Consider the following 27,923-nt stretch of genomic DNA (forward strand, 5'->3'; position numbering starts at 1 on the left):
TTATATAAGTTTGTATTTTTGCTGATATTTGAAATCGTTTGTGGGATTAACAACAATATTACCTTTAAAATGATATAAGACACATGTATGTTTTAGGAATTGTAATTATGAGATTTCTGTGGTTTTAATTTGGCGCCCTCTATTTTCACTGGTAGTTGTCATATCGATCCCGTTAGCGTGATTGCAGTCATAACAAGATGAACATAAATATAGACAATATACACATTAAAAACACATTAAGATACAAAACACAGTCAATTAGAACACATTTTTATTTTTATTTATTTCACCTTTATATAACCAGGTAGGCCAGTTGAGAACAAGTTCAAAATTAAAACTGCGACCTGGCCAAGATAAAGCAAAGCAGTGCAACAAAAACAACAACACAGAGTTACACATAAACAAACGTAAAATCAATAACGCAACAGAAAAATCTATGTACAGTGTGTTCAAATGTGGAAGAGTAGGGAGGTAGGGCAATAAATAGGCCATAGAGGCAAAATAATTACAATTTAGAATTAACACTTGAGCGAAAGATGTGCAGATGATGATGTGCAATTAGAGATACGGGGGTGCAAAAGAGAAAAAGGATAAATACCAATATGGGGATGAGGTAGTTGGGTGTCCTATTTACAGATTGGCTGTGTACAGGTACAGTGATCGGTAAGTTGCTCTGACCACTGATGCATAAAGTTAGAGAGGGAGATAAAAGACTCCAGCTTCAGTGATTTTTGCAATTCGTTCCAGTCATTGGCAGCAGAGAACTGGAAGGTAAGGCGGACAAAGGAAGTGAGGATGGCCAGTGCAATATACCTGCTGGAGCGCGTGCTACAGGTGACCAGTAAGCTGAGATAATGCTTTACCTAGCAAAGACTCATAGATGACCTGAAGCCAGTGGGTATCGAGACGAAAATGTAGTCAGGGCCAGCCAACGAGAGCGTACAGGTCGCAGTGTTAGACTACATCCAATTTGCTGAGCGGAGTGTTTGAGGCTATTTTGTAAATGACATCGCCGAAGTCAAGGATCGGTAGGATAGTTAGTTTTACGAGGGTATGTTTGGCAGCTTGAGTGAAGGAGGCTTTGTTGCGAAATAGGAAGCTGAAATAAATAGTACCCGCAAAACGTCAGTCTCAAAGTCAACAGTGAATAGGTGACTCTGGGATGCTGGCCTCCTAGGCAGTTGCTAAGAAAAAAACCTATCTCAGACTGGCCAATAAAAGATTAAGATGGGCAAAAAAACACATACACCGGATAGAGGAACTCTGCTTAGAATGCCAGCATCCCGGAGTCCTCTACACTGTTGACGTTGAGACTGTTGTTTTGCGGGTACTATTTAATGATCCCATGGCCACAGAGAGACTGGGACCCATCCTTCGAAAAGAGCACACAGTGCCACCCACAGAACAGAAGCAGATCAAATCAAATTCAATTGTATTAGTCACATGCACCGAATACAACAGGTGTAGACCTTACAGTGAAATGCTTACTTATGAGCCACTAACCAACAGTGCAGTTTCAAAACAATATGGTAAGAATAAGAGATAAAAGTAACACGTAATTAAAGAGCAACAGTAAAAAATAACAATATATACAGGGGGGTGCAGAGTCAATGTGAGGGGGCACCGGTTAGTTGAGGTATTATGCACATGTAGGTAGAGCTATTAAAGTGACTATGCATAGGAGGGGGCTGAGCACGCACCCCTAAGGGGCCTCTGTGTTGATGATCAGCTTGGCGGATGTGTTGCTACCTATCCTTACCACCTGGGGGCGACCCGTCAGGAAGTCCAGGTTCCAGTTGCAGAGGGAGGTGTTTAGTCCCAGGGTTCTGAGCTTATTGATGAGCTTTGTGGGCACTATTGTGTTGAACGCTGAGCTGAGTCAAAGAATAGCATTCTCACATAGGTGTTCCTTTTGTCCAAGTGGAAAAGGGCAGTGTGGAGTGCAATAGAGATTGCATTATCTGTAGATATTTTGGGGCGGTATGCAAATAGGAGTGGGTCTAGGGTTTATGGGATAATGGTGTTGATGTGAGCCATGACCAGTCTTTCAAAGCACTTCATGGCTACAGATGTGTGTGCTACGGGTCGGTAGTCATTTAGGCAGGTTACCTTAGTGTTCTTCGGTACAGGTGGTCTGCTTAAAACATGTTGGTATTACAGACTCTGACAGGAAGAGGTTTTAACTGACTTGCCTAATTAAATAAAGGTGAAATGAAAAACATTGGTTTCTGAGGACGGTTAGAATGTTTTTGCGTTCTAGAAATCGTGCTGAGAAGAAATTAACGTCGGTGGGCTTGGCATAGTGCTTAGCTGGAGTAAGGAGTTTGGGTAGCCAGGCAATCCTGTTGGGGATCCTAAGTGATATGTTGATAGCTAGTCACTTGAAGAATATAAGCTGAAATTGAAAGTACAAGGTTTAAGTTGAGCTCCCCATTAAGTGGTCCTGTCTATCAACCCGTTTACATTGAAGACATGTAGCTACCATCTTTATCTTTATTCTTTGTAGTGATTAACTAATGTTTCCTCACTAGTCTATGCTATATATACAGAGAGAAGCCCAACCTGAGTCCCCAAGATGGGGCTATCATTTAGCAGAGACAGTCCTGGTAGCTGGTGGTTCTCCCTGAGCTCCACTGTTATAGTGAGACAGCAGATTTGGCCCCTCTGTGATATGGGGATTCTCTGGAGCTATAGTCACTAACTCAGGCTCTGAATGGCTTGGCTGCAGTCTGCAGACTACACGGCTTCGTCACAACACTGCTTTTGCATACAGTAGCAATCTGAGGGAGTGCAATACTCCATTCTATTATCTCAATTATACATTCATCTCAAATGTACATTGTTATTCATGTAAACCAAAGTAGTTAGAGATAAGCAGTTATGAGTCTTTAAGTGAAATAACGGCCTAACAATATTGGACTAGCAACACGAGAGAAAAATAACACACTGCAAAAGCTTTATTCTAGTAACAAAGCTATAAGACAAATATTTTCAGACATCCAGAAACATTTTGATGCTGTGGTGGCTACCAAACAAAAACGGGAACATTCCCAGGGCATTAGCTAACATTCCCATTCATTTCTAGTTTGGATGATAACATCCCAAAAACAAATCATGTTTTTGAGAAAAACATGTTAAATGAAAGGCAACATTTTTGTTGAGCAAACTTTTTTTTACAGTGGATCCTTGAAATGCTGATGGAAGAGATGCCACTTTGTCTCTGACCGCAGAGGGAGGGAGGGGACTGATGGAAGAGATGCCACCATCTCCGTCTCTGACAGCAGAGGGAGGGAGGGGGCTGATGGAAGAGCTGCCACTTTGTCTCCGACCGCAGAGGGAGGGAGAGGACTGGTGGAAGAGATGCCACTGTCTCCGTCTATGACAGTGGAGGGAGGGGACTGATGGAAGGGATGTCACTATCTCTGACTTCAGAGGGAGGAAGGGGACTGATGGAAGAGCTGTTACTGTCTCGGTCTGTGATAGCATAGTGTTGGGTTCGCCATTTTGAACATTGTGATATTAAATAAATGATAGAGAAGAAGCATAGAATCAAAGGAGAAAGTTAAAGGTTCTCTGTAGAAAGACAGAAGGCTCTGGAATGTGTTTGATGGAGGAGAGGAGAGTGACGTATTGATACAGGAAAGACATATGGACATCTGTGTATTGATGAAAGAGGGGTTGAGGTCAGGAGGTGAGGACAGAGTCTCTAAAGAGATAAATAAATGTTTGGTATCCTGTTACCCTCTTTATTAGCTTCCTGTAGAGCCATAACATGTAAGGATTGAGCTTTCTGTGTGTTGTCTGATAGCTGAGAGAGATTCAGCATAGGGAGGGAGGGGGCTGATGGAAGAGAAGTCCCCAAGATGGGGAGTCATTTAGAAGAGGGGGAGGGGACTCCTGGTAGCTGGAGGGAAGAGCTCCCAGGCAGAATAAACCAAACGTTAAAGGTCTGCTCTGGAATGGCATTGAGAGGGTTAAAGGTGAGGACAGATAAATAAGTATCCTGTTACCCTCTTTATTACTTCACTGTTCCTGGGACAAGATCTCAGAACCTTTGGGCAGAACTTGCAGTGTCCGTGAGTTATTTACTCTGAAAATTAAGAACCTAACAATAGGGAAGGAGGGGACTGAAGGAAGGGGGAGGCACTGATTTAAATGCACAACCAGGCTGCTGTCAGGAATGCTGGAGCAGTAGCAATCCTGGCAGCAGTGGGACCCAGCTGCAGCCGCAGCAGATCTCCCTTAATTCAACAGAAAGGTCTAATTTAATGATGGACACTTACATTATTACAACAGAGGACTCCCTCAAATGTACATTACTGTAATGCAACATGTGATAACTGAACTTTTCCCTCTCACTGACTCTCATAGGGTTTGGATACTGTCACTTTACTCAAAATAACTATGACAGTTGTTCCAAAAGATCATACAGATTTCCTGTCACAGCTGTGCAAAACTGGAATATGATTTCCTGTCTCTAACTTTCTTTACCATGACACGTTGTTCCTATGCCAGGCACAGCTGTGCAAACTGGATGTGTGGACTAACATGTGTGTTGGCTCCCAAGAAAATATTTAGTATGCCCAAAAGCATGCAGACAGCGATGGGAGAGATATTTACATATCGGCCTGTGCCAGAGATGAACCAGAGATTAGACTTTGGCAACGGCACAGGTGCTACAGTTTGTGCCTGCAGGTCTGCAGTAGCTGGACTGCTTTATTGAGCTTGCCTGGCTTAATGGACCAATAGAAGAGTCCTGGAAATGTAAATCCCACCCATCTGGCAGTCCAGGCAGAATAAACCAAACGTTCAAAGGTCTGCCTCAGAGAGAGGGGCACTGTTAAAACTTTTCTGTTCTCTCAACAGTAAAACACTGTAGAATTGGTGGTCAGAGAACGTCTCTGGAGCTGCTGAGCTGTATTAATCCTACTGTAGGACTCATTGCGGCCAGCACTAGCAGGTCAAATTAAGGATGAACAAGTCACTCAGAAAAACAAATCATGACTCTCAAGTCAGTAAAAAGAGTTGTTCAAAAATAGCAATGCATTCATTCACAAAGAGTCATTCACAATCTAGTCCGGCCACAACTATATCTCGTTTCAAATGTATCAAGAAATAATTGTATTTGTATGCCTAGCAATCAACAAATGTACATTGTTTAAAGTATAAATTTACAAGTCTTAGCTCCAATAAGGCCCCTATTGTTAACAACATGTAAACGAGAGGATTGTTGAATAATGACTCGTTCCAGTTTTCAGTTCATCGTTTGCAGGTACATGCTCTGGGCATTACTGACTCGAATGAATGAAATGAGTCGAAAGATGTGTTCTTTTGACTGAACAAGATGAAAAGATCAGAGTCAGTAAAAAGAGCCGAGCTTCCCATCACTATTTGGTTCACACGGCTCTCAGCTGAGAGACATACATCAGACCAAGAGTGTCCACATAGACTCTCCCCACTAACCATTTGTTTAATATAAACATTGTTCCAAAACATTACAGTATTAACTAAACGTGTTTACTTTACTAGTAGTATGCAAACGTTTGGTGGCACAGAAAGAAAATAAAATGTTGTGAGCCTGGTAAAATAATCTGTGTTATTGTGGAGGCTATAGCAATATTATGAGCCCTGTAGATTGGACAATGTGAATGACAAGGTGGCCCTCTACATTGCCACATTCTTCCAAGAGCCCACTGAGTTTGAATTAAGACGTCAAGTGTGGTAAATGAGCACACACACACACACACACACACACACATACACACATTCACACGCACACACACACACACATACACATACACACACGCACACACACACCAGCTCGATTTTTTAGCAACCGAGTAAGCCCTGGTGCACTCTCTCTCATTCTATTCTTTATTTTTCCATGCTTGTCCTATGGGTCTGAAGAGCTGACAAATCAGAACTGAGGAAGATTGTTACGGAGGAAACCTGATGCTGCGCTGACTTCTCTCTCCTGCCCAAACTGTGCTGTTGTGTGTTTCACTGCCTCTTAATAGAGTTACCCCAAATAGAGTTGCCCCTGATCATAGATCTAGTATTGTACCCAATCCCAATTTTAACTCCCTCTATCTCTTTGTGTCTCTCTCCCCCACACCCCACACACACAGGCACACAATATCATTTTTAAATAAAATGTCATCAAATACACATTATTAGCAGATGTTATTGCGGGTGTAGCGAAATGCTGGTGATTCTAGCTCCAACAGTGCAGTAATATCTAACAAGTAATATCTGACAAATTACACAATGCATACCCAATACACACAAATCTAAGTAGGAATGAATTAAGGTTATATACATATGGATGAGCAATGTCAGAGCGGAATGGACTAAGATACAGTAGAATAGTATAGAAAACAGTATATACACATGAGATGAGTAATGCCAGATATGTTAACATTAAGTGACTAAGATACCTTAGAATAGTATAGAAAACATTATATACTGTACAGTACATATGAGATGAGTAATGCCAGATATGTAAACATTATTTGTGACTAGTGTTCTATTCCTTAAAGTGGCCAGTTATTCCTCGTCTATGACTATGGGCAGCAGCCTCTAATGTGCCAGTGATGGCTGTTTAACAGTCTGTTTGCCTTGCGATAGAAGCTGTTTTTTAGTCTCTCGGTCCCAGTTTTGATGCACCTGTACTGACCTCGCCTTCTGAATGATAGTGGTGTGAACACGCAGTGGCTCAGGTGGTTGATGTCCTTGATGATCTTTTTGGCCTTCCTGTGACATCGTGTGCTGTAGGTGTCCTGGGGGGCAGTTAGTTTGCCCCCGGTAATGCGTTGGGCAAACCACACCACCCTCTAGAGAGCCTTGCGGTTGCGGCCGGTGCAGTTGCCGTACCAGGTGGTGATACAGCCAGAGAGGATGCTTTCAATTGTGCATCTGTAAAAATCTGTGAGTGTTCACTGCTGCCAGCTCCTACCAGGTGGCGTGGCGAGAATCTGTCTCCTCACCACGCGCTCTCACCACTGGCGTCCCCCAGGGCTCTGTTCTAGGCCCTCTCCTATTCTCGCTATACACCAAGTCACTTGGCTCTGTCATAACCTCACATGGTCTCTCCTATCATTGCTATGCAGACGACACACAATTAATCTTCTCCTTTCCCCCTTCTGATGACCAGGTGGCGAATCGCATCTCTGCATGTCTGGCAGACATATCAGTGTGGATGACGGATCACCACCTCAAGCTGTACCTCGGCAAGACGGAGCTGCTCTTCCTCCCGGGGAAGGACTGCCCGTTCCATGATCTCGCCATCACGGTTGACAACTCCATTGTGTCCTCCTCCCAGAGCGCTAAGAACCTTGGCGTGATCCTGGACAACACCCTGTCGTTCTCAACTAACATCAAGGCGGTGGCCCGTTCTTGTAGGTTCATGCTCTACAACATCCGCAGAGTACGACCCTGCCTCACACAGGAAGCAGCGCAGGTCCTAATCCAGGCACTTGTCATCTCCCGTCTGGATTACTGCAACTCGCTGTTGGCTGGGCTCCCTGCCTGTGCCATTAAACCCCTACAACTCATCCAGAACGCCGCAGCCCGTCTGGTGTTCAACCTTCCCAAGTTCTCTCCACGTCACCCCGCTCCTCCGCTCTCTCCACTGGCTTCCAGTTGAAGCTCGCATCCGCTACAAGACCATGGTGCTTGCCTACGGAGCTGTGAGGGGAACGGCACCTCAGTACCTCCAGGCTCTGATCCAGGCCCTACACCCAAACAAGGGCACTGCGTTCATCCACCTCTGGCCTGCTCGCCTCCCTACCACTGAGGAAGTACAGTTCCCGCGCAGCCCAGTCAAAACTGTTCGCTGCTCTGGCCCCCCAATGGTGGAACAAACTCCCTCACGACGCCAGGACAGCGGAGTCAATCACCACCTTCCGGAGACACCTGAAACCCCACCTCTTTCAGGAATACCTAGGATAGGATAAAGTAATCCTTCTCACCCCCCCCCCCTCCCCTTAAAATATTTAGATGCACTATTGTAAAGTGGCTGTTCCACTGGATGTCTTAAGGTGAACGCACCAATTTGTAAGTCGCTCTGGATAAGAGCGTCTGCTAAATGACTTAAATGTAAATGTAAATGTACAAGCCAAATTTCTTTAGCCTCCTGAGGTTGAAGAGGCTTTGTTGCGCCTTCTTAACCACACTGTCTGTGTGGGTGGTCCATTTCAGTTTGTCAGTGATGTATACACCATGGAACTTGAAGCTTTCCACCTTCTCCACTTCGGTCCCGTCGATGTGGATGGGGGCATGCTCCCTCTGCTGTTTCCTGAAGTCCACGATCATCTCCTTTGTTTTGTTGACGTTGAGTGAGAGGTTGTTTTCCAGGCACCACAATCCCAGAGCCCTCACCTCCTCCCTGTAGGCTGTCTCGTTATCGTTGGTAATCAAGCCTACTACTGTTGTGTCGTCTGCAAACCACTTTATCTCTATACTGATGTGTAGCTTGTTTTATTGTCTTGCGGAGTGAATAACTACACTGTTTATATTCTGCCATTATTGCCAGTCATTTTGCCATGGTCAAATGATGTGGTTTCAGTAAATGTTGTAATGATGCTCTTATGTGGTTACATACAGTATGTGTTAACTGTTGTTACTTCTATTGTCAATTCTGTTGTTAATGTTGTTACCAACATTGCAATGTTTATTTTATGTACAAAAGTATTGTTTTTATTACATTTATATTTCATGGAGAACTTCACTGTACATATACAGCATTATCCTGGCACCAGAGTTGCCGTCTTAATACTATAATACTATAATGTTGCATTACAGAGATGCTTTAATATACACTACATGACAAAAAGTATGTGGACACCTGCTCATTGAACATCTCATTCTAAGATCACAGGCATTACTATCGAGTTAGTTCCCCATTTGCTGCTGTAACAGCCTCCACTATTCGGGGAAGGATTTCCACTAGATGTTGGAACATTGCTGTGGGGACTTGCTTCCAATCATCCACAAGAGCATTAGTGAGGTTTGGCACTGATGTTGGGCAATTAGTCCTGGCTTGCAGTCAGTGTTCCAATTCATCCCAAAGGTGTTTGATGGGGTTGAGGTCAGAGCTCTGTGCACGCCAGTCAAGTTCTTACACATCGTTTTCGTCAAACCATTTCTGTATGGACCTTGCTTTGTGCACGGGGACATTATCATGTTAAAACAGGAAAGGCCCTTCCCCAAACTGTTGTCAAAAAGTTGGAAACACAAAATCGTCTAGAATTTCATTGTATGCTTTAGCGTTAACATTTCCCTTCACTGGAACTAAGAGGTCTAGCCCAAACCATAAAAAACAGCCCCAGACCATTAATCCTCCTCCACCAAACCTTACAGTTGGCACAGTGCATTCGGGCAGGTAGCATTTTCATGGGATCCGCCAAATCCAGATGCTGAAGCGTAATTTATCACTCCAGAGAACGAACGTGTTACCGCTGCTCCAGAGTCCAATGGCGGCAAGCTTTGCACCACTCCAGCCGACGCTTGGCATTGTGCATGGTGATTTTAGACTTGAGTGTTTCACCTTGGCCATGGAAAACCATTTCATGAAGCACCCGACGAACAGTTCTTGTGCTGACGTTGCTTCCAGAGGCAGTTTGGAACTCGGAGTGAGTGTTGCAACCAAGGGCAGACAGTTTTTACACGCTACGCGGTCATGTTCTGTGATCATGTGTGGCCTACCACTTCGCGGCTGAGCCGCTGTTGCTCCACTTCACAATAAAAGCACTTACAGTTGACCAGGGCAGATCTAGCAGGGCAGAAAAGTGACTTGTTGGAAAGGTGGCATCATTTGACGGTGCCATATTGAAAGTCACTTAGCTCTTAAGTACGGGCCATTCTACTGTCAATGTTTTCGGATGTAGATTGCATGGCTGTGTGCTCGATTTTATACACCTGTCAGCAACGGGTGGGGTTGAAATAGCATACTTTTGATTATATATAGTGTATTTCACAGTACTATTTTGCTTACTGTAAAACATGACTTAATCCCTGTAAATTTACAGTGGAGATGCTGTAATATGTTTTACAGTAAGGAAAATAGTAATTTAACAATATATTACAGTATCTCTGCTGTACAGCAATATTACAGCGTTATGCTGGGAACTGGTTACAGGGGAAAGTTGTACAGTGGGGGCATGAGAGCAGTGGGGGCATGAGAGCAGTGGGGGCATGAGAGCAGTGGGGGCATGAGAGCAGTGGGGACATGAGAGCAGTGGGGGCATGAGAGCAGTGGGGACATGAGAGCAGTGGGGGCATGAGAGCAGTGGGGGCATGAGAGCAGTGGGGGCATGAGAGCAGTGGGGGCATGAGAGCAGTGGGGGCATGAGAGCAGTGGGGACATGAGAGCAGTGGGGGCATGAGAGCAGTGGGGGCATGAGAGCAGTGGGGACATGAGAGCAGTGGGGGCATGAGAGCAGTGGGGACATGAGAGCAGTGGGGGCATGAGAGCAGTGGGGGCATGAGAGCAGTGGGGGCATGAGAGCAGTGGGGACATGAGAGCAGTGGGGGCATGAGAGCAGTGGGGGCATGAGAGCAGTGGGGACATGAGAGCAGTGGGGGCATGAGAGCAGTGGGGGCATGAGAGCAGTGGGGACATGAGAGCAGTGGGGGCATGAGAACAGCTGTACCTTATTGTAACAAAATGATCGTGTTATGAGTTTTCAACTCTTCATTGTGAAGGGAAGGGAAATAGTTCTGTCATTGTGGAGTAAACAGCTTCAAGGAAAACAGGAAGAGGGGTCCCGTGTGGCTCAGTTGGTAGAGCATGGCCCTTGCAACACCAGGGTTGTAGGATAGATTCCCACGGGGGACCTGTATGAAAGAAATATGAAAATGTATGCACTCAATTCTTTAAGCTGCTCCTGATAAGAGCATCTATTAATTTACCAAAATGCAAATGTCGACTGCAGAGGAAAACTGAGTGACACATAGGGAAATGCAGAGCAGCAGGAGCTACAGGAGCATTAGACTCTATACATGAAATCATCAATGCAGCATGCAGAATCAAGTAATATTAGATTGTTCTGTCAAGCTCAGCTTTGGCTTGACAGACAAAATATTCAATCATGTAGTCTGATTAAATCTTATCTCCATCTAATACAACATTAAATATAGGATCCAATGCAACGGCAAATGTAATTAAACGCAACATTAGGCTACATTTGTAATCCAATGTAATGACACTAGTTGGGCTATTTGTGTAGTAAGCACAGGAATCATTGATACTTGCCTATGGGGCAAGAGAGGTTGGAAATGCAATAATGTCTGTACATGAAGCATAACAAAGCCTATTCCCATAGAATCTCCGGCTTTTTCAAACTTCACTATTGGAGCATCAAATCAGATCTGATATCCGGCAAGTTAACATATTTTGAACATTTTGCACATTCATGTTGATCAATCGATCAATCAGTGAAATAAAGGTATAAAAGGGAGAGCAATGCTAGCTGGGTAAATGGAATGAGTGACTCACAGAGGAGTGAAATGACACCATAGGAGGGTTATCTCTCTTTCTTTTCCTCTCCCTCTCTCTCTCTGTACCCCTCTATCTCTCTTCTCTTTCTCTCTCTTTACTTCCCTCTGTTTAAACTTCATTACCCCATATCTAAACTCCGATGTCCAAGAATGACTTGCATTCATCCTCACATTCACCTAAATGTCAGAAGTCAGAGCTGTGGCATTCAGCCTCATACACACACACACACACACACACACACACACACACACACACACACACACACACACACACACACACACACACACACACACACACACACACACACACACACACACACACACACACACACACTCTATCACCACATATATCTTACCTCTTCCCACTGATGTATGTATCTGATGAGTCTGGAAAGTCTCAGCAGCCTCAGAAGAGACAGAATCTTAGTAAACCTAACGATCCTCAGCGCCCTCGCCGTCTTGTACACTTCTGAGTCAAACCCCTTTTCCACTATTAGAAATATATAATCCACTGGTATGGACGAGAGGAAGTCGACCACAAACCAGCTCTTCAGGTAGTTCATTTTGATGACCTTGGGGTCCAGGATGATCTCGGAGCCCTCCTCGTTGACGATTCCAGTGCGAAAGTTCATGACCAGATCCACGAGGAAGATTGTGTCTGATGCTACGTTGAATATTAGCCAGGTGGTGGTGGTCTGCTCCGAGAAGAAGGTTATTCCTACAGGAATGATGATCAGGTTCCCCATCATCATGACCAGCATTACCAAGTCCCAGTAGAACCTAAAACAGACAGACATGGGTCATCAAATAATATGGCTTTAAGTACAGTACACATAGAGGGGATTGTATCAATAGAACCTACAACAAACAGAGAATGTGTAAAAAAAAAAACGATGGTTTCAGAATCTAGAAAAGACACATAACGTGTCAAAATACGGCTTTACATATGAACGGTACACATACAAAGAATTAAACCTAGAACAAACAGACAGCATGTCAGAACATTAACCAAATCAAATCAAAACTTTATTTGTCACATGCGCCATGCATGTAGACCTTACCGTGAAATGCTGACTTACAAGCCCTTAACCAACCCTTAACCAGTGCAGTTCTTGAAGAGTTAAGAAAATATTTACCAAATAAACTGAAGTAAAAAGTTTTGTGCGGGGGTAGAGGTAAGTTGAGGTAATTTGTACATGTAGGTAAGGGTGAAGTGACTATGCATAGACAATAAACAGTGAGTAGCAGCAGTGTACAAAACAAATGAAGGGAGGGGGGGGTCAATGTAAATAGTCTGGTGGCCATTTAATTAATTGTTCAGCAGTCTTATGGCTTGGGGGAAGAAGCTGTTAAGGAGCCTTTTGGTCTAAGACTTGGCGCCCCGGTACCGCTTGCCGTACGGTAGCAGAACAAAACTGTTTATGACTTGGGTGACTAAAGTCTCTAACAATTTTATGGGCTTTCCTTTGACCCCTCCTATGATATAGGTGTGAGCTGTGAGGGGAACGGCACCTCAGTACCTCCAGGCTCTGATCAGGCCCTACACCCAAACAAGGGCACTGCGTTCATCCACCTCTGGCCTGCTCGCCTCCCCACCACTGAGGAAGTACAGTTCCCGCGCAGCCCAGTCAAAACTGTTCGCTGCTCTGGCCCCCCAATGGTGGAACAAACTCCCTCACGACGCCAGGACAGCGGAGTCAATCACCACCTTCCGGAGACACCTGAAACCCCACCTCTTTCAGGAATACCTAGGATAGGATAAAGTAATCCTTCTCACCCCCCTTAAAAGATTTAGATGCACTATTGTAAAGTGGCTGTTCCACTGGATGTCTTAAGGTGAACGCACCAATTTGTAAGTCGCTCTGGATAAGAGCGTCTGCTAAATGACTTAAATGTAAATGTAAATATAGGTCACAGATGGCAGGAAGCTTGGCCACAGTGATGTACTGGGAATAGACACATAACATTTATATACACTAAGATTGGAGTCATTAAAACTCACTTTTCAACCACTCCACAATTTTCTTGTTTAACAAACTGTATTTTTGGCAAGTCGGTTCGGACATCTACTTTGTGCATGACACAAGTGATTTTTCCAACAATTGTTTACAGAGAGATTATTTCACTTATAATTCACTGTATCACAATTCCAGTGGGTCAGAAGTTTACATACGCTAAGTTGACTGTGCCTTTAAACAGCTTGGAAAATTCCAGAAAATTATGTAATGGCTTTAGAAGCTTCTTATAGGGTGTACCTGTGGATGTATTTCAAGGCCTACCTTCAAACTCAGTGCCTCTTTGCTTGACATAATGGGAAAATCGAAAGAAATCATTGACCTTAGAAAAAAAATTGTAGACCTCCACAAGTCTGATTCATCCTTGGGAGCAATTTCCAAATGCCTGATGGTACCACGTTCATCTGCACAAACCATAGTACGCAAGTATAAACACCATAGGACCACGCAGCCATCGTACCACTCAGGAAGGAGACGCTTTCTGTCGCCTAGAGATTAACATACTTTGGGGTGAAAAGAGCAAAGGACCTTGTGAAGATGCTGGAGGAAATAGGTACAAAAGTATCTACACTTCTCAAAAAAATAAAGGGAACACTTAAACAACACAATGTAACTCCAAGTCAATCACACTTCTGTGAAATCAAACTGTCCACTTAGGAAGCAACACTGATTGACAATAAATGTCACATGCTGTTGTGCAAATGGAATAGACAACAGGTGGAAATTATAGGCAATTAGCAAGACACCCCCAATAAAGGAGTGGTTCTGCAGGTGGTGACCAGACCACTTCTGTTATGCAGGTGAGTGAGGACCCAAAAGCGGTTTAACAAAAACAGAGTCAGAAAAGTCCCCTTCTTAGCAGTAGAGGAGAATAGCAGGGTTAGCGGCGACAGACTGCTGGTCTCTCTGGGTAGGCGCGGGTTGTAGATGACAGAGGTACCTGATCGCACGTAGCATCAGATGAACAGGCAGATTCCGACAGGACGAGACAAGGGTGAAGCAAACGTGACGATAGTTTGGTTCTGGCATGAGAAACTCAAAACGAGAATCTGACAAAGACAGAAGCAGGAACAGAGAGAGAAATAGAGAACTAATCAGAGGGAAAAAAGGGAACAGGTGGGAAAAGGGTGAACGAGGTAGTTAGAGAAGATCAGGAACAGCTGGGGGAAGGAAAGGAAGAGAAGGTAACCTAATACGACCAGCATGGGGAAACGAAGTGAAGAGAAAGAACAGGAACAAGACATAACATGACAATACATGACAACTTCTCAGTTCCTATGCTTCCTGGCTGATGTTTTGGTCACTTTTGAATGCTGGCGGTGCTTTCACTCTAGTGGTAGCATGAGAAAGAGTGGAGTCTACAACCCACACAAGTGGCTCAGGTAGTGCAGCTCATCCAGGCTGGAACATCAATGCGAGCTGTGGCAAGAAGGTTTGCTGTGTGTGTCAGCGTAGTGTCCAGAGCATGGAGGCGCTACTAGGAGACAGGCCAGTACATCAGGAGACGTGGAGGAGGCCGTAGGAGGGCAACAACCCAGCAGCAGGACCGCTACCTCCACCTTTGTGCAAGGAGGAGCAGGAGGAGCACTGCCAGAGCCCTGCAAAATGACCTCCAGCAGGCCACACATGTGCAAACGGTCAGAAACAGACTCCATGAGGGTGGTATGAGGGCCCGACTTCCACAGGTGGGGGTCGGATGTTTGGCATTTGCCAGAGAACACCAAGATTGGCAAATCCGCCACTGGCGCCCTGTGCTCTTCACAGATGTAAGCAGGTTCACACTGAGCACATGTTACAGACGTGACAGTCTGGAGACGCCGTGGAGAACGTTCTGCTCCCTGCAACATCCTCCAGCATGACCGGTTTGGCGGTGGGTCAGTCATGGTGTGGGGTGGCATTGGGGGGCCGCAGAGCCCTCCATGTCCTCGCCAGAGGTAGCCTGGCTGCCATTAGGTACGGAGATGAGATCCTCAGACCCCTTGTGAGACCATATGCTGGTGCGGTTGGCCCTGGGTTCCTCCTAATGCAAGACAATTCTAGACTTCATGTGGCTGGAGTGTGTCAGCAGTTCCTGCAAGAGGAAAGCATTGATGCTATGGACTGGCCCGCCCGTTCCCCAGACCTGAATCCAATTGAGCACATCTGGGACATTATGTCTCGCTCCATCCACCAACGCCATGTTGCACCACAGACTGTCCAGGAGTTGGCGGATGCTTTAGTCCAGGTCTGGGAGGAGATCCCCCAGGATGCCCAGGCATTGTAGGGAGGTCATACAGGCACGTGGAGGCCACACACACTACTGAGCCTTATTTTGACTTGTTTTAAGGACATTACATCAAACTTGGATCAGCCTGTAGTGTGCTTTTCCACTTTAATTTTGAGTGTGACTTTCTAATCCAGACCTCCATGAGTTGATAAATTTGATTTCCATTGATAATTTTTGTGTGATTTTGTTGTCAGCACATTCAACTATGTAAAAAAAAGTATTTAATAAGAATATTTCATTCATTCAGATCTAGGATGTGTTATTTTAGTGTTCCCTTTATTTTTTTGAGCAGTGTATATCCACAGTAAAACGAGTCCTATATCGACATAACCTGAAAGGCCGCTCAGCAAGGAAGAAGCCACTGCTACAAAACCGCCACAAAAACCGCCAGACTATGGTTTGCAACTGCACATGGGGACAAAGATACGACTTTTTGGAGAAATGTCCTCTGGTCTGATGAAACAAAAATATAACTGTTTGGCCATAATGACCATCGTTATGTTTGGAAGAAAAATGGTGTGGCTTGCAAGCCGAAGAACACCATCCCAACCGTGAAGCACGGGGGTGGAAGCATCATGTTGTGGGAGGGGGGGCTTTGCTGCAGGAGGGACTGGTGTACTTCACAAAATAGATGGCTTCATGAGGCAGGGAAATTATGTGGATATATTGAAGCAACTTCTCAAGACATCAGTCAGGAAGTTAAAGCTTGGTCTCAAATGGGTCTTCCAAATGGACATTGACCACAAGCACACTTCCAAAGTTGTGGAAAATGGCTTAAGGACAACAAAGTCAAGGTATTGGCTGTCCATCACAAAGCCCTGACCCCAATCCTATAGAAAATCTGTGGGCAGAACTGAAAAAACGTGTGTGAGCAAGGTGGCCTACAAACCTGACTCAGTTATACCATCTCTGTCAGGAAGAATGGGCCAATATTCACCAAACTTATTGCGGGAAGCTTGTGGAAGGCTACCCGAAACGTTTGACCCAAGTTAAACAATTTAAAGGCAATGCTACCAAATACTAATTGAGTGTATGTAAACTTCTGACCCACTGGGAATGTGATGAAAGAAATAAAAGCTGAAATGAATTATTCTCTCTACTATTATTCTGACATTTCACATTCTTAAAACAAAGTATTGATCCTAACTGACCTAAGGCAGTCTGATTAAATGTCAGGAATTGTAGAAAACTGAGTTAAAATTTATTTCGCTAAGGTGTATGTAAACTTCCGACTTCAACTGTAGATGTTCTTTTTGTCCAAATGGGAAAGGGCAGTGTGGAGTGCGATTGAGATTGCATCATCTGTGGATCTGTTGGGATGGTATGCGAAATGGAGTGGGTCTAGGGTATCCGGTAGGATTACATTTACATTTAAGTCATTTAGCAGACGCTCTTATCCAGAGCGACTTACAAATTGGTGCGTTCACCTTAAGACATCCAGTGGAACAGCCACTTTACAATAGTGCATCTAAATCTTTCAAGGGGGGGTGAGAAGGATTACTTTATCCTATCCTAGGTATTCCTGAAAGAGGTGGGGTTTCAGGTGTCTCCGGAAGGTGGTGATTGACTCCGCTGTCCTGGCGTCGTGAGGGAGTTTGTTCCACCATTGGGGGGCCAGAGCAGCGAACAGTTTTGACTGGGCTGCGCGGGAACTGTACTTCCTCAGTGGTAGGGAGGCGAGCAGGCCAGAGGTGGATGAACGCAGTGCCCTTGTTTGGGTGTAGGGCCTGATCAGAGCCTGGAGGTACTGAGGTGCCGTTCCCCTCACAGCTCCGTAGGCAAGCACCATGGTCTTGTAGCGGATGCGAGCTTCAACTGGAAGCCAGTGGAGAGAGCGGAGGAGCGGGGTGACGTGAGAGAACTTGGGAATGGATGCTGTTGATGTGAGCCATGACCAGCCTTTCAAAGCACTCGTTTAGGCAGGTTACCTTCTCTTCCTTGTGCACAAGGACTACGGTGGTCTGCTTGAAACATGTAGGTATTACAGACTCGGTCAGGTAGAGGTTGAAAATGTCAGTGAAGACACTTGCCAGTTGGTCCGTGCATGCTTGGAGTACACGTCCTGGTAATCTGTCTGGACCCGCGGCTTTGTGAATGTTTACCTGTTTAAAGGTCTTGCTCACATTGGCTACCGAGAGCGTTATCACACAGTCATCCAGAGATTCGGGTGCTCTCGTGCATGCTTCAGTGTTGCTTGCCTCGAAGCGAGCATAAAAGGCATTTAGCTCGTCTGGTAGGCTTGCGTCACTGGGCAGCTCGCATCTGAGTATCCCATTGTAGTCCGTAATAGTTTTCAAGCCCTGCCCCATTTAACGAGCATCAGAGCCAATTTTAATCCTGTATTAACGCTTTGCTTGTTTGATGGTTCGTCTGAGGGCATAGCGGGATATTTTATAAGCGTCCGGATTAGAGTCCCGCTTCTTGAAAGCAGCAGCTCTAGCCTTTAGCTCGATGTGGATGTTGCCTGTAATCCATGACTTCTTGTTGGGATATGTACGTACGGTCACTGTGGAGACGACGTCGTCGATGGACTTATTGATGAAGCCGATGACTGAGGTGGTGTACTCCTCAATGCCATTGGATGAATACCGGAACATATTCCAGTCTGTGCTAGTGAAACAGACTTGTAGCGTAGCATCCAAGTCATATGACCACTTCTGTATTGAGTGAGTCACTGCTACTTTCTGCTTCAGTTTTTGCTTTTAAGGAGGAATCAGGAGGATAGAATTATGGTCAGATTTGCCAAATGCAGGGCGGGGGAGAGCTTTGTATGCGCCTCTGTGTGTGGAGTAAAGGTGGTCTAGAGATTTTTTTCCTCTGGTTACACATGTGACAAGCTGGTAAAAAGTTGGTCAAACTGATTTAAGTTTGCCTGCGTTAAAGTCCCTGGCCACTAGGAGTGCCACTTCTGGATGAGAATTTTCTTGTTTTCTTTTGACCTTATAGAGTTGGTTGAGTGCAGTCTTAGTGCCAGCATCTGTCTGTGGTGGTAAATAGACACTACAAATAATATATATGAGAATATATATGAGAACCGTCTTGGTAGATAGTGTGGTCTACAGCTTATCATAAGGTACTCTACTTCAGGCGAGCAATACCTCGATACTTCTTTAATATTAGACATTGCGCACCAGCTGTTATTGACAAAAAGAGACACACCCTCACCCCTCGTCTTACCAGACGTAGCTCCTCTGTTCTGCAGGTGCATGGAAAATCAACCAGCTCTATATTATCGGTGAAACATAAGATATTACAGATTTTAATGTCCCGTTGGTAGAATAATCGTAATCGTAGGTCATCAATTTTAATTCCAATGATTGCATGTTAGCAAGTATAACGGATGGCAGTGGGAGTTTACTCGCTCACCTACGGATTCTCTGAAGGCAGTCCAATCTGCGCTGTCTTTTCCTCTGTCTTTTCTTCACGCAAATGATGGGGATTTTGGCCTGTTTCCGGGAAAGCAGTATATCCTTCTCATCGGACTTGTTAAAGGAAAAAGCATCCAGTTTGTGGTGAATAATCGCTGCTCTGATCGCCAGAAGTTATTTTCGGTAGCAGAAACATGATGTATAAAATAAGTTAAAACATAAGTTACAAACAATGCCTAAAAAACATTTTAAAAATTGCACAGCTGGTTAGGAGCATGTAAAAAGTCAGCCATCCTCTTTGGTGCCATCTTAATGCATGCCATTTAGCAGACACTTCTATCCAGAGTGATTTACAGTGCAGTAAATACTTATATTATTAGTATACTGTATATGATCCCAGCAGGAATACAACATGGTGCTTGTAATGCTTGGCATTACAAGCACCATGTTCAATGCTCTTATCAACTGAGTCACAGAGACACAAAAAAATCCCTGGATAATATGGCTGTATTATTTACACAAAGAGGATTGCATCAGTTTGCACCAAAGGACCCAGGTGTGGGTGTGTGAATATGATATGCCTGTATGTATAAACCCACACATCATCCCTAGACAGAGCCTTTATGGCATGAGTTAAAATGTAATCGAATGGATATGGAAATCAATACTCAGCAAAAACCTTACCAATATTCTGTCAGGCAAAGTTAAGAAAAATGAATGCACACGTGTCAAGGAACATATGAAGGGAGATTATGAGGTATCAGTATCAATTTGGAGCTTAAACGAGTGCTTCTATCAAACAAATCTGTTTTTATTTTATTTTTCTTCCATCCCCACTTTTTCCTGTTCATATTGTTTCAGAGGGGATTTAATAAGAAACTCGACTATATATTCCCCTGTATGTAATTTACAGTGAAGGGGAAGACTAGATTCTAGTAGTACCACTGGGAGACCAGTACCCTATGGCTGGGAGGCTGGGTTAAGGACAATCTGACACTACTAATATTACAGGCTGTCTTTGCGAGTTCTCTGAGAGGTCTATGAGATATTTCTCTATCTACTGACACTTCAAATCGGTTACTCACATTGATCTGTTATGGCAGACAACCCAGATCTTGAAAAAAAGCTTAAATGGCCTGTAGGTGACTAGCTGATTCTGTTGTGCCTATAGGTCTTTGTGAGGCTGGGTATGTCCTGAGAGGCAGAAACTCTTCCCTGGGTTGTGTCCGGGGAGAAACATTTTCAAACAGAGTGATGCATGGAAGGTACTGTTCTAACTTTGTCCAATAAGAAAATCTCCATTTTCATTTTCTGTTTGAAAATGTTTTGGCTTCTACTATACACAAACCTGGTCCTGGTTGTGTCTGTATAAATGTGACTCTCCCATGTCTTGTCAGAGAAGTAAAAGTGATCCATGGGCAGCCGGCCGGGCTGGGGGAGTCTGTTCTTCAAGCAGTCACAAAATGTTCTGCTGGCATAGGCCTACTGATAATGCTATTACATGGTACTAAAATAGATGCTTTCAAGAATGCCATGCTAAAAACTGTCCGGTGACACTGTCCTATCCGGTGAAGCTCGTCAATGTCAATGCTAGGCTAGTCTGGGGTTGCGTCCCAAATGGCAACCTATACATATCACAATCAAATTAGAAAATGTTAGCGATAATGATAACTGCGATAAATTACGATCAATCATTTTGGGGAGGTGCTAGAGCTGAGCGATATGGACATGACATTTTATCTCGATTAATGTAATTATTTTGCTAGATAACAACAAATGTAACGAAAAGGTGCCATATGCAGAAATGAATCCGCCATTTCCTGTTTGCAAAAATTTGAATAGTTTGCTTGATTTCAGTTTGTGACAAAACAAGCAATGCATGGTTTAGAGAATCATTGTGCCATCTAAACCGATGTGATTTTCAGCTGTTTGAAGCTGGTGTACAAAACCGAAAGTAAAAGACACAAAAACTAAAGTTAAGAACATTTAAAACAGATCTACCACTTCTTAGACTTGCTTTCAATGAGAATAACAGATCTATCTCACATTTCTATGTGAATTTGGTCGGGTTGCCCAAAAGTGACATATTGCAGCTTTAATGGACAGTTACTTTACATTAGTGGAAGAGGTTTGAAGTAAGACAGCTGAGATGGTAGCCTATGATTAGAAAGTAAGCTATTTCATCTAACATATCCAGGAAATGCATGATTGATATTTTGATGTGCAAACTGTCAAAATGGGATTCAGAATTATGAAATGTATTTTTGTGCACATTGGCCTATAGGTTATACTATTCACCACCTGAGGAAGTGGGAACTCAAAACACTTATCTAGATCGCTAACTCTAAATATTATGTTGTTGCTATATAGCCATGTAGGCTAATTGATTAATCTATCAGTAAATGTAGGCTAATGTCCTGCAAAAACATTCCAGCGCTAGGCCTGGCTGCTTGATTTATTCACTGCAAATGGTGCGCTCGGCTCTGCGAGTGTATCAAAACCATATTAACTAGGCCTACTCCGGTTGTAAAGTGGTGCCATGAACTAAATATTATGAGGTGAGAGAAATACATTGTTTACTCACAGAAGGCTGTGACTCTCCTCTCTGTAACTAGAATAACAGTAGTTGCTTTGAAAATTGTATTTTTCCCGCAATAGCATTTTGAGCAACTGTCAAGCTTGTGCTTCTCAGAATGCATCTCTCCCTCCTCTGTGTGCACATTTGAGAGAAGGAGTGAGAGTCAGCAGCCGACAGTGAAACAAAACATTGTGTAGAAAATTTTCAAAAAATTACTAACGTAAGCAAAATCCTTCGGCAAGAGGATGGCAATGTCGGTGTCAGTAATTTCTGGTTTATCGTCCCAGCTCTAGTGGACCATATAGGTTAGGGTGCCATTTGGGATGCCTTCCTGGTTGGAGATGCACTCTGCAGGCTGTAATGGATCTGTTTAAATAAATGATGCAGAAGCCAGTGGTTGGGTCCTTCCCTTATAAATATCTGTGTCTGCACTTCAGCTAAACGGTCATCTCGCGTCTCTAATCTCATTCCATAGTAAGGGTGGAATGTTCTCACATTGAGCTTGTCTAAAGCACCAAATAACTAACGTACAGTAGGAACCTGTCTGGGGCATTTCAAAATGTAAAAACCCTTACAGAATCACCCACCACAACAGGACCAAGCGGCGTGGTAACGGGCAACAGCGGCGAAAAGAGGAATGGACATGGGAGGACAGTTTGGACGGCAAGAATATGGACTATACTATTTGGGAGGAAATAGACAGGTGGGCGGTCAACCCAGGGAGAGTGCCGGAGCCCGCCTGGGATTCGATGGAGCAGTGCGCGGAAGGTTACAGGAGAATGAGGTTGGCGAAGCAAGCACGGCGGCGCGGACGGAAGCCCGAGAGTCAGCCCCAAAAATGTCTTGGGGGGAGGCACAGGGGGAGTGTGGCAGAGTCAGGAATCAGACCTGAGCCAACTCCCCCCGTTTATTGTGAGGAGCCAAGGAGGAGCTCAGAACCAGAGCTGGTGTTGGAGGTGAGCGAAGCAGAGACTGCGAAGGAGTTAATGGAGAAATTGGAGGAGAGAGATATGAGGGAGTTGCTGGTTTGGTGCATGAGGCACGACATTCGCCCGACGGAGCGTGTCAGGGATTTAATGGCACCTGGGTCAGCTCTCCATACTCATTCTGAGGTGCGTGCTAGGGGTCTGGTGAAGACTGTGCCAGCCTCACGCACCAGGCCTCCTGTGCATCTCCCTAGCCTTGCACGTCCTGTGCCATCTCAGCACTACAGTGCTCCTAGCAGTGCTAACCGTGGCGGGCGTGGTGCTGGTCAGGCACCGTGTTATGCGGAGGTTCGCACTGTGTCCCCAGTACGCGTGCTTAGCCCGGTGCGCTACATCACAGCTTCCCACATCTGCCGGGCTAGGGTGTAGATCCAGCCAGGGCGGTTGGTGCCAGCCCTGCACTCAAGATCTCCAGTACGCCTTCACGGTCCGGTCTATCCGGTACCACCTCCACGCACCAGCCCTCTGGTGGCAGCCCCCCGCACCAGGCTGTCTCTCCGTCTCACCCGTACAGGTGCTCCCGCCTGTCCAGCGCTGCCGGAGTCTCCTGCCTGTTCGGCGCTACCAGAGCTCCCGCCCCTCAGTCCAGAGGCGCAAGAGCCCCTCATTCCAGAGGCGCCAGAGCTCCTTAGTCCAGCGCTGCCAGAGCCTTCCTCTCCAGCGTTGCCGGAGCCTCCCGTCTGCCCAGCGCCGCCTGAGCCACCCGTCTTCCCAGCGCCGCTTGAGCCACCCGTCTGCCCAGCGCCGCCTGGGCCACCCGTCTGCCCAGCGCCGCCAGTACCGCCAGTCTGCCCAGCGCCGCCAGTCTGCCCAGCGCCGCCAGTGCCACCAGTCTGCAAGGAGCCGCCAGTGCCACCAGTCTGCAAGGGGCCGCCAGTCAGCCAGGGGCCGCCAGTGCCGCCAGTCAGCCAGTGGCCGCCAGTGCCGCCAGTCAGCCAGGGGCCGCCAGTGCCGCCAGTCAGCCCAGGGGAGCCGGAGCCCCTCAGCCCAGGGGAGCCGGAGCCCCTCAGCCCAGGGGCGCCGGAGCCCCTCAGCCCAGAGGCGCCGGAGCCCCTCTGTCCCGAGCTTCCGCCCCTCTGTCCCGAGCTGTCCCTCAGTCCAGTGGGGTCATTTCGAAGGGTCGCCGTGGTTAGGAGGCCACGGAAGCAGACAATAAGGAGGACTAAGACTATGGTGAAGTGGGGGCCACGTCCAGCACCAGAGCCGCCACCGCGGACAGATGCCCACCCAGACCCTCCCCAATAGGTTCAGGTTTTGCGGCCGGAGTCCGCACCTTGGGGGGGGGGGGGTTACTGTCACACCCTGACCATAGTTTGCTTTGTATTGTTTCTATGTTTTGTTTGGTCAGGGTGTGATCTGAGTGGGCATTCTATGTTGGATGTCTTGTTTGTCTATTTCTATGTCTGGCCTGATATGGTTCTCAATCAGAGGCAGGTGCTAGTCATTGTCTCTGATTGGGAACCATATTTAGGTAGCCTGTTTGGTGTTGGGTTTTGTGGGTGATTGTTCCTGTCTCTGTGTTTGCATCAGATAGGACTGTTTTTGGTTTTCGCACATTTATTGTTTTGTTAGTTATTTCATGTATAGTGTCTTTATAAATTAAACATGAATAACCACCACGCTGCATTTTGGTCCGCCTCTACTTCACCACAGGAAAACCGTTACACTTGGCAAATATGACTGGAAAAGACCCTTGTCAGTATCAAGCCCAATATACTACATTTATGGACATTTCTGTGCCAGAAGTGCTAAAACTGGGGCTATATTATGTCACTGCAGACAGATCATCTAAGCAAATTATGATTTTATTCCTAGCTATCAACATACTACATGACAGAAGGCAGGTGCCAGTGCTGCATTTTCACATGTGGAATCAACCTGCACCACATGGCCTGTTAGCTGGTCTACAAACTCCAGAGAAAACAGGCATCCTCCCCTCCACAGATAGGCCTCATGCTGTATATCATGGCAGGATCATGTTATGTCTATGTACTCAACTCAGTCATATAAACAAACAAACAAATGGGGGCCATTTTGCATACGACAACTTGTTTCTCCCATTAGCCAGTCTGCCTATTAAGGCTGGTGCTGCTGCTGCACCAAACAGGATATACTGTAGGTATAATTAAGCAATACGGCCCGAGGATGTGTGGAATATGGCCAATATACCATGGCTAAGTTCTTAGGCAAGGAGTGCTAGGACACAGCCCTTATCCGTGGTATATTGCCCATATATCACAAACACCCGAGGTGCCTTATTGCTATTATAAACTGGTTCCTCAATTAAAAGTTTTGAGATTATGCTGCGGGACTCTGAGGTCATTTGTGGTTTAGTAGGTTACCCTGCATCACTGCTTCATAGCTCCAGACCAGCGCAAGGGGGAGTTAGAGCACTGATTACGCTTTTGAGTCCCAAGGCGCTAATGTGCATCGAACTGAATGAATGCTGTAAACGAATGGGAGATATAAACCAAATAGAAACTGATAATTGTGCACAACTTCAAAATTGAATGTCAATGAACTGAATGATGAGGATGAAGAAGGTGATTGAATTTAGAACAATATTGTAAGAATGAACATTCCTCTGTCCTGCACGCACACCTTAAAAAAATGTACATATTTTTTATTTTTACTTGGTCATAAGAAGCTGTAACTGGACTGTAGCATACTATTTACTAAAACTGTTTTTACACTAAGTTTTCTATTCTAAGAGAAATTTAAATGTTAAATGATATTCCAAGATAAGATACATGTGTTGACTGTGTTGACTGAATATAAGCAGCAAGTGATGTCTGCTAAATAATCAAGTTGATGGTGCAGTCATATAGCCTTGGCACCTACTGTACATAAAGCTGAGTGACTCACTCATTCATGGCTTTGGATCAAAATAAACATGCATCAAAAAAATTTATGACAGTCTTTAATAAAGAAATGTTTTTAATGTCCGCCTCATGACCTCAAACTGCACCATTTTGTTTCCCCCCGTCACCCACACACACTTTAAACATTTGGATAATAAAGCATTTAAAGCCAGAAGCCACCTGTTAATGAGTTCCCAGAGCTGATCTGTTATCCAACGATTTATTATTATTATTATTAACCTTGCATTATAATGAAATAAAAGCCTCTTACACATTCTGACAGACCAGATTTTCCCTAACGAAAAATGACATGAAAAGCATACATTTGTAAATCATCCCAAACTCTAAAAGTAATTGGAAAGGTAGATACAAAAGGCACAGTAGTAATCAAGTGACATGGCCAGGAATATATATACCTAGACCTATGAACACTTAAAAAACGGGAGTCAGGGTTAGTGCTTTGTGTATATTATTGGTTACCCTGACCTGGATGCCATGTATTACAGTCTCTAAAAGGGAAAAAATATTACCAATGCGCAGCGTGGTAAGTGTCCATAATGTTTAATCAAACACAACAGAACACTGGAACAAAACAATAAACGTGAATAAACGAAACAGTCCCGTGTGGTAACAAACACTGACACGGAAGACAAACACCCTCAACTCAAAGGTGAAACCAGGCTACCTAAGTATGATTCTCAATCAGGGACAACGATTGACAGCTGCCTCTGATTGAGAACCATACTAGGCTGAACACAGAAATACCAAATTATAGAAAAAACGTAGACAACCCACCCAACTCACTCCCTGACCATACTAAAACAAAGACATAACAAATGAACTAAGGTCAGAACGTGACAAATGAAACATGCCCCATAGATATCAATTTAGAATCCTCCAATACTCTAAATGTAATTATTGGCGTAGAGTCACGTCATTTGCAGATAGTCAGGCGGTGAATGACATGTTGAAGAGGGCGAGGAACGAGATGGAGTCACAATCCATCCCAGGCACACCTGTGAGCTCTGGAACTCCACCTCCTGTTTCTGGATTCTGCAAACAACGTGTCCTTGATGAAAATACCTGTCTATTTGTGGAAGAATTGCCCTGATTAACTCTTTAGTTATATCAGTTTACCTATTTGCTTATGGTTTTGCCTACACCTAGCGACCTGTTTAAATTATATGAGAAAAAAATATTACATTTTATTTGGAATGGCAAGCCAGACAATATTAAAAGGGCCTATTGTCTCACCCCATGTTCAAGAATGGCCCTTTTCCCTTTATTCAGATTACAACCATTCACTTTCGGTTATTTGAAAACAAAATAATCTCCAAAATATCGTAATTTTTTTAAACAAAGACTTGTAAATGAGATTGTGAACTCTGGAAACAACGTTTCCTGCTTCTGGGTTAAGAGACAAGACTAACAAGGGAAATCCATTAACTAATAGTACAGGTAGATAGCAATAACAACGATACTACAGAGATACAAAATAATTTAGAGGAAAAACAAAAATAACTTGAGGAACTTATTCAAGAATGATCGAATGTAATCTATTACAAAAATAAAGCAAACTGGATGGAATATGGAGAAACAAATGAACAAATTCTTCCTGAATCTCCAATACAGGAACGCCAACAAAAATAATTTGCAGAAACTCGTCAGTGAAGACGGAGTCATCTATCATTCTCCGAATGATATACTAACTTATTTTGGATAGGGGGCAGCATTTTCACTTTTGGATGAAAAGCATGCCCAGAATAAACTGCCTCCTACTCAGTCCCAGTTTCTAACATATGCATATTATTAGTAGATTTGGATAGAAAATACTCTGAAGTTTCTAAAACAGTTTGAATGATGTCTGTGAGTATAACATAAACCATATGGAGGGGCAAAAAACTGAAAAAGAATCCAAACAAAAAGTAAGAAATCTGAGGTTTGTAGGTTTTCATCTCAGCCCCTATCAAATACACCGTGGGATATGGGTCATTTTGCACTTCCTAAGGCTTCCACTAGATGTCAACCCTCTTTAGAACGTTGTTTCAGCAATCCCATGAAAGTAGATGGAGGACAAAAAGAAGGTCAAAAAGCTTAATAATTTAAAAAAGTTTAAAATATATAAAAAAATTGTATGTAAGAAACTTAATCCAGGCCAGTCTACACATTTTAACGTTTGAACAGCATTTCTAGCTTAAACGGTGTAAGAGCAGTATGTCAAATATTTAAAGTGGAACTGACAGCATTTTAGCAACATGAACTCTTATTCAAATCTGTTCATGTACACCCCCAGGAAGAACATGACACTTAAAAAATAAAAAATTGACATGCAAGCACTTAGATATGGTCA

The 27,923-nt window shown here is 44.5% G+C and overlaps 1 protein-coding gene across 1 annotated transcript in view; it reads right to left on the reverse strand.

The window, feature by feature from the left end:
* Positions 1 to 5,396: 5,396 nt before the first annotated feature.
* The window catches only part of LOC135571516 (potassium/sodium hyperpolarization-activated cyclic nucleotide-gated channel 1-like), a 29,936-nt gene continuing 7,409 nt past the window's right edge, over positions 5,397 to 27,923 (reverse strand). Inside the window, exons 2-4 of the mRNA XM_065018114.1 lie at positions 11,856 to 12,279; positions 10,152 to 10,652; positions 5,397 to 5,411 (exon numbers count right to left, since the gene is read on the reverse strand). Coding sequence (XP_064874186.1) covers positions 5,397 to 5,411; positions 10,152 to 10,652; positions 11,856 to 12,279 — 940 coding nt within the window. The remainder of the gene's footprint in view (positions 5,412 to 10,151; positions 10,653 to 11,855; positions 12,280 to 27,923) is intronic.

The sequence above is a fragment of the Oncorhynchus nerka genome, linkage group LG4, assembly GCF_034236695.1.
Source record: "Oncorhynchus nerka isolate Pitt River linkage group LG4, Oner_Uvic_2.0, whole genome shotgun sequence".
Lineage (NCBI taxonomy): Eukaryota > Metazoa > Chordata > Actinopteri > Salmoniformes > Salmonidae > Oncorhynchus > Oncorhynchus nerka.